Source organism: Liolophura sinensis, chromosome 2 (genome assembly GCF_032854445.1).
Source record: "Liolophura sinensis isolate JHLJ2023 chromosome 2, CUHK_Ljap_v2, whole genome shotgun sequence".
NCBI lineage: Eukaryota > Metazoa > Mollusca > Polyplacophora > Chitonida > Chitonidae > Liolophura > Liolophura sinensis.
The window spans coordinates 9,318,389-9,328,506 of record NC_088296.1 but is presented as its reverse complement, the minus strand read 5'-3'; the positions used below and the strand labels follow the sequence as shown (position 1 = coordinate 9,328,506).

The 10,118-nt window shown below is 39.5% G+C and overlaps 1 protein-coding gene across 1 annotated transcript; it reads left to right on the top strand.

Annotated features, from left to right (window-relative positions):
• Positions 1–1,270: 1,270 nt before the first annotated feature.
• Positions 1,271–8,982, top strand: LOC135462870 (uncharacterized). The gene is made up of 5 exons (XM_064740161.1): positions 1,271–1,405; positions 2,619–2,762; positions 4,363–4,653; positions 5,175–5,486; positions 8,739–8,982. The coding sequence occupies exons 1-5, from the start codon at positions 1,348–1,350 to the stop codon at positions 8,843–8,845; spliced, it is 912 nt and encodes a 303-aa protein (XP_064596231.1). The 5' UTR covers positions 1,271–1,347; the 3' UTR covers positions 8,846–8,982.
• Positions 8,983–10,118: the final 1,136 nt, after the last annotated feature.

Genomic DNA, 10,118 nt, shown 5'->3' with positions numbered 1-10,118 from the left:
TTAAATGCAATTTAACAGGTTGTAAAAGTTTGAACAAATATTTCGTCATACATACACTTCAGAATATTTTTTTGGTCTTAACTTCAAAGTAGACATTTAAACTCTGCAAAGAGTATTACGGAATAATTTAGTACTTCATCTTCGTGTAACTTTCAATTACCAGTATTCTTGATGGAAAGTCAAAAAAACTAATGCAAGGTTTGCTCTGACATTGCAGTTTTCGGACTTGTAGATTACAGGTAAGGTAATGACACGAACGTTTACATACCTGAGCTAATCTACCTTAACTCATTTTAATAACGGGTGTAAATAAAAGAACTACACAGCTAAGCATATGAACTGTTGATAAATGTACAGTTCAACTGAATATTCAGCTAATAGCGTACATGAAATATAGACAAAATTTAGGCTGCTAAAATTTCTGTGCTTCGTAAACAATACAAACCACCCTTTTAAATTGACCTTATTATATGATTAACTGAGACTCCAAGATATATTTTTTTTGTAATTTGCGCAACGTCTTATAAAGTAATTTTTCATTTGATCAAAATGTGTGTTAAATCTACCACTGTAGAACGGCTTCCATGTTTTAATTTTACTTTTACTGACCTAATAAACCGCCTCAGGTGTTACCAATATCATGTCTGGCTCAGTGCCATTGTTCAAATTGCAGAATACCTTAAATGGCCTAAACATTTAACCACAAAAGAACATTTAGGAGGCAAAAAAATGTCATGAGATATTACCTTTGGTGCTATAATTTACATTTTCCCAGTTGTCTATCACACCTCTCAAAGCACCTTTCTAAAATTAATTGAACTCCCAAAAGTATATGTGTGGACTCAATAAACCACTTTCAGTCCGCTGTTTTTAGTCTGTCATTTCACTTCTATGTAAAGAAAATTTTACATAAAAGACTGACTCGGGCTATTCCATCAGAGATTTTAGCATGCAACATGATCGACCGGTAAAGAATAAAATTATGTAAGTAACATAATAAATACTATTATTAAATCTTATTTAAAAAAATCCCATTAAATGCAGAGATTTCATTTCACTTTCACCCATGTCAACATTTTATACGTCCATCTGTGTATTCAAAGGAAAATTGTCTTTGTCCAGGCTGCTTTGGAGAAAAACATGTCTTCTTTCACATACATTTACATTTACTGGCTTCTTTATGATGTTATTCGGGAACATGTTTAGCAATCACGCTGTTTTTTGGGTTTACTATATAGGTACATTGTTCCTAAACACATTTACCATATCACTTTGAACGTCATTAACATGATGAATAAATTATTATAAATTTTAGCAAATGGTTTTTTGTTTCAAGGACAGGTCAGAATGAAACCTTGGTTACTTGTGATCCTCTTCCTAGTCTCCGGAACACGTTGTATTCAAGGTAGGTCATGCGTTTACTATTTAAATTATTTTTAAATAGTTAATGATTTATGGACTTAGTTGTTGAGTTAATCCGTTAATTTATCTGTTAATCTGATTATTGTTACAGAAACCTGGGTAACACATCAGTTGTGTGTTACTTGCTCAAGTGAACTTTTATGAACAGGATTTTTAAATAGTACCCATGCTCTTCGAAAGTTCTGTGAAGTCTAGGACTGATTGATTTTGATAGCCCTTGACAATACAACATTGTATCTGCGTTTCACCTCAATGCAATGTTTTGTAGTCCTCGTCAATCATCGGTTTCCCCTCAATGCAATGGTGTGTTGTCCTTATAAATCCTGTGCTACGCCTCGATGCAATGTTGTGTTGTCCTCATCAATCATGTGCTACCCCTCAATGCAATGTTGTGTAGTCCTCATTAATCATGTGCTACGCTTCGATGCAATGCTGTGTAGCCCTCGGTAATCATGTGCTAACCTATACGTTCAACTGCCTGGCCAATTAATGGGTTAGCCTGTCAAGTTCTTGATAGGTGAGGACATATAAATCAACAGAGGAGTGCTTCATTCAGGAAAAAACAGGTCTACTGATAAAAACTGGCCCGGAGATTAAACTTTTGGTATGATTTTTATTGTTGATTGTTTCTACGCTACAGTGAAATGTAGGTGAACATGTGTTAACGTTAACTGTTTGAATTGTTCCTTAATCTCTGCACACACAACAACCAAAGTTTAATAGAGCACTGTGTCTGCAATGGCATAAATGGGGTGGGTGTATGGAATGAGGGAAGCAAAAGGTAGTTGAAAACACACAAAACGCACTCCCCATGCCCCTCTTTTATCACCGCTAACACTAAAGACCGACTCTGCGCTGTAAGGAGTATGTACATGACAAAGATTACGGTTTTTTACTGATATTAACACAAGCTATTTTGTTATTTAAATGTGTGAATAAAATGCTGTAAATGTTTTGGAGGAAATTAATTTTGGGCATAATTACATGCATTAACAGTCGTACAAAGTCCTATTATAATATACGAATAATATTGGCATAGCTAATTACAATATTGTCTATTGCATAACACGTTTTTCTATATCTGCACGTGATTATATCTGACTAAAAACTTTCGATAATTTACCTCCAACATGAAAAGGAGCTGATCGTATCAAAGTTTGTCCAAGTGTGTCACATGTGTGATTTATTCATTTTAGGCGCCTCCCTGGATGAGAAGTGTCAGGATGACAGCGAATGTGCAGTTCCAAACACAGCGTGCAAGACAGACCATTGTTTGGGATCCACCTGTCAGTGTAACATGGGATACAGGCTGAACGCTCATACAAGGCAATGTGACAAAGGTGAGCATAATACACGATTTAGACAAATCTTCCAACGTGTAAGTAATTTTGGGAGTAAAATACATGTCTCAATCATAAACAAGGTTTCTCTCAATATAGTTTTTGTCTTTATCCTTTTTGTGAGAATGGCTTATTTTTCTGTTTATTTCGTGAAATACAATAATAGTATACAATAACTTGTTTCACAGTTACATGCACGTTGGTTGTAAGGCTTGTGTCTTTTGGAGACTGGTTAGAACTCAACTCCATTTAGGCAGTTATCTGGAAAAACATTCCTGCTCTAACATCTACAAAAGTGTTGAAACCACTACATTATGGGTAAGGAAAAACGACAAAGACAGGGAGTCTTTCCTAAAGTGTAACAAAAAATGTGGAATATTAAAACTGAAGGATAATACGTATCGCAACCAAAAACGTCCTCTCATATCTACATGGTGTGACGTTACGCATACGAACACATGTAGTCATCCACTGCTGAGGTATTACCACAAATGACGCAGATCGTTCGAGCAACATTTTGAGGTAATTACAGCATAATTCCCATCCTCAATGCCATACGTTAAGGAAACATTGCACCAGGAAAGATTTGAGGGCGCCAAATATTTTCACTTTGAGAACCCTTCAGTTATATGGGTTAAATTAAATAATTGATTATAAATGCTTTTGAAACATATTCTAAAATGTATTACTGTTGTCTCTGTTTAAGGGTTTTAACTCTGCGTAGCGAGATATCCAATCTTAAAACATTAAAATCAACGCACACTGAAGCAATACGCCGGTGACACGCCACCCAGGGGCACTGGGTTTCAATAGTAAATCGGTTTGATTTCCGTTTGATTCCCCTTTGGCGACAGATTTCGGTAGATTAATGAATGTTTTTTTTTTCCGGAAGTTGTAGCTATAATGGTGGCTGTAGTTGTCGTGCAGGAACTTCAAAAGCATCGGAAGAAACAAGCGAGGATTGGAATCGAACTCGCCTCCCTATCTGCCAACGGTTGATTTGCTTGTTGCGACAGTGACATTTTGATCTAATAAGCCATAAGTCATAGGTGTCCAGGGAAGTTTTTACCCCAATGTGCGAGTAAATCTCTCTCGTAAATCTTCATCTACGTTGTAACTACCAATCTGCCTAATGATGGTAGTATATTGCACAATATCATCGAATATCAAGCAAATTCTGTTGAATGAGAAATGGTGAAATTCAAATCTGATCTCACAAATGGCAGATTGACACAGGTTATTCCTTGACAGGATTTGGTCATGTGATTCTATTTTAAGAACTTTAAATTGGGAATTCTTAAAACTCCCTCACGCTTGTAACAAAACGACGCAAAACTCTTGTGTTTTTTTCTTCTATTACTGTAAAATAATTGGCATATGAAGTGCACGAGCACTGCAACGTCACAGAGGGAAACAGTGTGTTTTACTGCGATTAGGACCTTCTGTGTAGCTCGTCCGAGGGGTGTCCCATTAGTTTGTTATTTGTTTTTAAATTTATTGTTTTATCAAAATGGTGACAGGTTTGAGTCTTCCACATTATAGATCTGATCTAATATTTTAAATTGTACTGATTTTTGAATTTTGAAAATATCTTTAACAGTAGTTTGCAGTAGTACAACATTTAATCCACCCTCGACTTCGACAAGCAAATCAGCGTCATCCACCACGTCCACACGGTCTACGTTGTCATCGGCTTCCACAGTTCACCCCAGCACTACAGCCGGTGGGACAACAACAACAGTACCTCCTGTACTGATTGGTCAAAAATGTACAAATGTTACAAAATGCGCTGATCCTCGAGCTTTGTGTCGACCACATCGATGTGACGGAATGGTTTGTCAGTGTGATGTCGGATACATAACCAATGCTCGGCTGAACATTTGTGAGAAAGGTTTGTTTTTTTGTTTTGTTCCTTGTTTTGCTTTTTTGTTGTTGTGTATTTTATTGAAGAAATCAATCGAAGTTTGACCAAAGAGGTTTTGCCGCAGAGATTCAGCTTATGGACAGCTGCTATAAGTCAGGAAGTTTGTCAGGTAAATATTGTTTGTTTACTCGCGGGACTGTGGTTTTCTCCTTTCACAAATCAACTAACACCAAGTAATTCAATAAATATATCATACATTTTGCCATTTTGGACATAATACTGATCTGACACAGTTAGTCATATTGGGTGTAGCAACGATTAATATTCTGTTCTTTTCAGAAATCTTATACATAGACTTTATTTTTTAATGGGCAGGAAAATATTTCCTACAGGCTATACAGTTCGGATACATTTTTCTATTCACGTTTTACTTTACGGACCATTTTATGGAAAACAAAAAAACTTCTGTTCAAAAAAGAAACAGACAACCGGTGGTATTTTACTCTTTGTCGGCACTGTAACGATTATAACTATCAACTTGTCTTTAGCCAGTCTCATCAGAGAACCTTGCAACAAAACCACAGATTGTCTGCCAAGGCACTCCGTGTGTAACTCGAAGAACGTGTGCGAGTGCGACAACAATTTCAGAGCCACATCAGACAATTTTTGGTGCATTGGGACCGGTTACAAAGCACTCGGCGACATTTGTACCACAGGCGATAAGTGTGGGATAGGAGCGGACTGTAAATCCAGCAAATGCGCATGCGTCAAATGGCACGCCCCTTGGGGCAAAGAAGAGAAGTGGTTCGGAATTCCGGTGTCAAGGTTCAGTCAGTGTGAAAACACTAATGCTACTCTGAGTAAGTACACAAACAGATGAAATCATTCTTATGCAAAAGTCTTTTCGGAACAGAACACCATAATATCGTGGCGTTTTTGACCGCTATCTTAGTGACCCCTCAGAGGCCCGCGCCAAAGACGCGGAACACGCGGGTCCGTGCCCGTGACCCTGAGAAGGAGGTGGTTTTCTGAAAACCGCGCTCTCCGCGGTGTCGCTAAGGTCACGGTCAAGAATGAACGCTGTCAACCAACATAGAATCCGTGTTCATACAATGCGAAAGTTAATATCAACTCGTGGAATGAATGTATGTATATGTGTGGCTGGGCTTTACCGTCGTACTTAACAACAGTTCAGTCACATGACGTCGGTTGCCCTTAGGTGAATGTACATACCTTGTGTATTCATGTGGCAGGGCGAGCCCATGCTGCGAAAGTACTGCCGTCGCTAAAATTCAATGCCAAAAACACCGTCTTCAACAACTCGCCCCTGGAAGTAATGACACCAAATCAGCGACATTCTCATCAAAGCACCCAAGCAAAAACCAAATATCACCCGAGAAGAAAGAACGGCCATCAAGAATCTACGCTCCGATAATACCATCACCATCGCCCCTGCAGACAAAGAAGAGCCACAGTTATACTTGACAAGAACAAATTCAACCAACTAGTCAACGACATGATCAGCGACACAGGCAAATAACCAAAGACCGCACACCGAAACTAGAAAGATAATTTAAGGCAAAACTCAAAGCCCTGCAGAACAGCAATGAAATCGACATCCAACTGTATCGAAAGCTCAGAGCACCTTACGCCAGGGCAACCATCAAAGTTCATAAGAACCCGATCAAAGCCCGACTCCTGATCTGCTCCAGAGGCACTGTCTACTACGACACGGCACAGTACCTCACTAAACTCCTAACACCGCTGGGCAAAATTTCCAAATCTTTCATGAAAGACTCATCAGAATTTTGCAACAAAATTAAAGACATTCCAGGCACAGCCCAACTGATCAGTTAAGACGTCATCGACCTATTTACCAATATCCTTAGAGTAGAATCCCTAGACATCATACGGCAGAAGCTGAACAGCGGACAACACCCTCTCAACACAGGCATGAAACCTGACAGCATAATCAGCTTTCTCGACTCGTGTATGCATTCCATCTATTTCACGTGGGGGGAAGACATATATGAACAACTCCACGGTTTACCGATGGGATCCCCCCTATCACCACTTATCTCTGAAATATACATGACAGAATTTTGAGAACAAAGTCTTAGCTGCAAGCCCCATCAAACCGTTGTGTTCGTTCCGTAAGGTAGATGACACATTCGTAGCCCTAAACAAGACTGACAACCCCCCAGTCCCTACTTGACCACCTCAACACCCAGAACAATAGGATACAGTTCACCATGGAACAAGAATGCAACAAAACCATACCGTTTCTGGATGTACTTATTAGCAAGAGGAACGACAAACTCCTCACTTCAGTATACCGCAAACCCACACACTCAGACCAATACGTGAATTACCAATCTAACCAACCTAATCGGATCAAGAGAGGAATAATATCTACCCTAACAAAACGAGCCCTACAGATATCCAGCATCAACCTCCAAGAAGAAATAAATCACCTCAAAACAGCCTTCACCACCCAAAACCGATACCCCCCACAATTAGTGGAGAGAACGATTAGTAAAATCCTCAATCCGGCTAACAAGACCAGAACAACGAGACCCGACCACCCCAATATATATATAACCATTCCGTATATAGGCACACCAAGCTACCAGATAAGAAGACTCCTGCATGACAAACTGAACATACAAACAACGTTTACCTCCTTAAAACCCTACCCAAAGCCAATAGAAAGAAATAGCCAACCCATAGGGAAGAACCCAAAGGATCTGCGTACTGCATTAATTGTGATTGTCAACAGCAATACATTGGAGAAACCGGTAGACCACTCAGTATCAGAATTGCAGAGCACAAAGCCTTAGTAGAAAAATTAGATGGAAAATCAGCCCTCAGTGACCACTTCAGAGCCCATCCAGAACACCAACTCCAATGGAACACAGTTCATACCCTACAAAACAACCAGTCAGACTATAAAAGAAGGAAACTGCTGGAAGCCATCATGATCCAACGACACAATCCACAGCTTAACCGAGACAGCGGGTAGAATCTACCGAGCGCCTACAATGACCTCATCAGATTAGACAGTGACCGCCTTAAACCCTGAAGCCATTAACCCTGAAGTTATTATCTATGTTACATTGTTGCCTGTTTTTGACACCACTCACTCTCTTACTGTATATATGTTGTCGTGTATCTCTGTATGTTCATATGGTTTGATAACGAAGTAAGAACCTACATCGAAACGTCACCAACACAATAAATCCAGGAATTGTTATCCATAAGTAATGCCTCTGTCAATCAAAGACACCGTACATGACACCCCATCCAGTCACATATACTGACACCGAAGCAACCAGTCCTGTTTCCTTGCTCTAGTCTCTAAGTGCTGAGCGCCAAGCGGGATAGCAACAAGTATCTTTTTAAAGTCTTTGGTGTCGCCCACCCGTGGTGTTATCCCAGGTTTCCCGACTTCGAGGAGGACGCTCTAACCATTAAGCCATCGAAGCGGTCATCGTGGAATGAAAGTAAAGCTGCTTTCATACGATGCAATTTGTGGTATTGACCCGTAGAATTTGACACGTGCATGGAAATTAGGAAATTACTGAAGCCTAGTTCAAAAGTTGGAATTTTTTGTTCAGTGCGAAAGGGCGCTTGAACAACGCAGATCTATTCTGTTAGTCGATTACAACTGCTCGACTCGAGTATCATTCCTGGGGAACGCGACTTTGCTGTGTACAATTTGTGTCTTTCGAATGAATACAGATGCCAACCATCACGCTTCGAAGGTTTTTGCATTCTAAGATTAGATTTAGACGATAACAGAGAGTGGTTTTGTTGGGGGAAATCCGAATGCCATCGGTAAAGCACTTGTCTTTGGCAAGTTCCTGACGTACTCTCTCACCTGTACGGCGTCAGATATATATGCACTACATAGAAATGGAAGTGAAGCGGTTTCCAAGGAACCCGGCACTGCGCTAACGGCCACACGAGCGCCGTCGACGCCCTATAAACACGAAGGGCGCAGTGAAAGTAACGGTAACAACCGTTATCGAATTCTAAATATTACTCCTACGTGTTGAGGAAATCATGCTGTGTCACCTTTACACAAATAACACATTTACTCTCTGTTACAGACGAATGTAACGGAACAACATTTTGCTCCACAAAGCCCGTGATGTCAAGCAGAGCAGGACTTCATACTTCAGTGCACACTCGCCGGCGATCCGACAAAATTGAATGAGAATATAAAGCTACGAGTGAATAAACTTGTAAATTAACTCCCTTCTTGCTGTACTATTTTCCATACTGTACAAATTAAAATACTGTACTAAATTAAGGTGCAAATTATGGCATGAATAAATTAAGAATTCAAGTAGATTTGAGTGTTTGACAGATTATTTTTTGCTGATTTACAGAAATGATGAATTAATCGGCTGAATAAAACAGCCTGTCTGCATGTTTACGTCGTGTCAGAAATTTTTGTCTGTATTTTGATAGTGCTGATTCACTGAGACAATGCTATGTATGACAATTCAACCACTTCCACCATAATGCCGGACAGGCAACAGGTGGATTTCTTATTCTGTTGATAAAAGACGATCATTTTCACATTTTCAAGCAAAAAAGGGACGTAACTCCTCCCTTCAAATATTCCCACACAACAAGTTATCTTCTTGGTACATCTGCTCTAGTACATACACATTTTCCATCTTGTTCATATACGCGTTTGTAAAACGTACAGTAAGGAAATTATTTACAGAAAATTGCCGTTAATAATTTGTGCGTGGAACGCTCTGTGTGTCTAAAATCACAACGTCATTTCAAGGTCACGTTAGACAGGAATGGAGACTTTTCAAACCGTCAAGTTGAGCGTGGAATGTAGGTGTTTTTTGGAATAAAAACAGGTAGCGCGGAGGCGCCTGTGTTTCCACTGTACCCGGTTCTGTCGCATTTGGGGATTCCGTCATGTTGAAATCGGTTGGCATCGCTAAAACAACAAAAGCATATTTTACATCACCATCACATTATACCTGCATCATACGCTGTAGGTTTAACAGAATAAAGTGGAAGGGTATTAAAAGGTTCAAGGCAAGATGCATGTGATTATTGTTATTGTCTCATCCTCTATCATGTCTTACGTAATCGCACGCTCATTCTTTCTTGTCTTTTTTAAGTGTTCTTTTCCGCAATGTTCTTAAAACATTTCAAAAATTGTACACCGCTTATCAAGAAAATAATTAGCAAATCATTCTCAGTACCTAGTCACTCACTAGGTGACGCCATTTTACTGAACTTCATCTTCTCCGCTCTCAAATCTTTATAGAACTTTTTGCATATTTTCTGTGATAACTGCGTGCTCTATACTTCTTTCTATATATACACAGTGACAGACTTTATGCTCACTTTAAGAAAAATGATCCATGTACGATTGTGATTGTTTAATGCGTGGAGGAAACCACAAACTGTTGGGAAGTTGTTAACGATCTTCCCCACGCGTGTCGTACCAGTGCACA

Excerpts from the sequence above, each read along its gene's own strand:
- LOC135462870 (XM_064740161.1), top strand. The coding sequence starts at position 1,348 with ATGAAACCTTGGTTACTTGTGATCCTCTTCCTAGTCTCCGGAACACGT. Across the intron at positions 1,406-2,618 it reads CGGAACACGTTGTATTCAAG|GCGCCTCCCTGGATGAGAAG; the intron begins GTAGGTCATGCG and ends TATTCATTTTAG. Across the intron at positions 2,763-4,362 it reads TACAAGGCAATGTGACAAAG|TAGTTTGCAGTAGTACAACA; the intron begins GTGAGCATAATA and ends TATCTTTAACAG.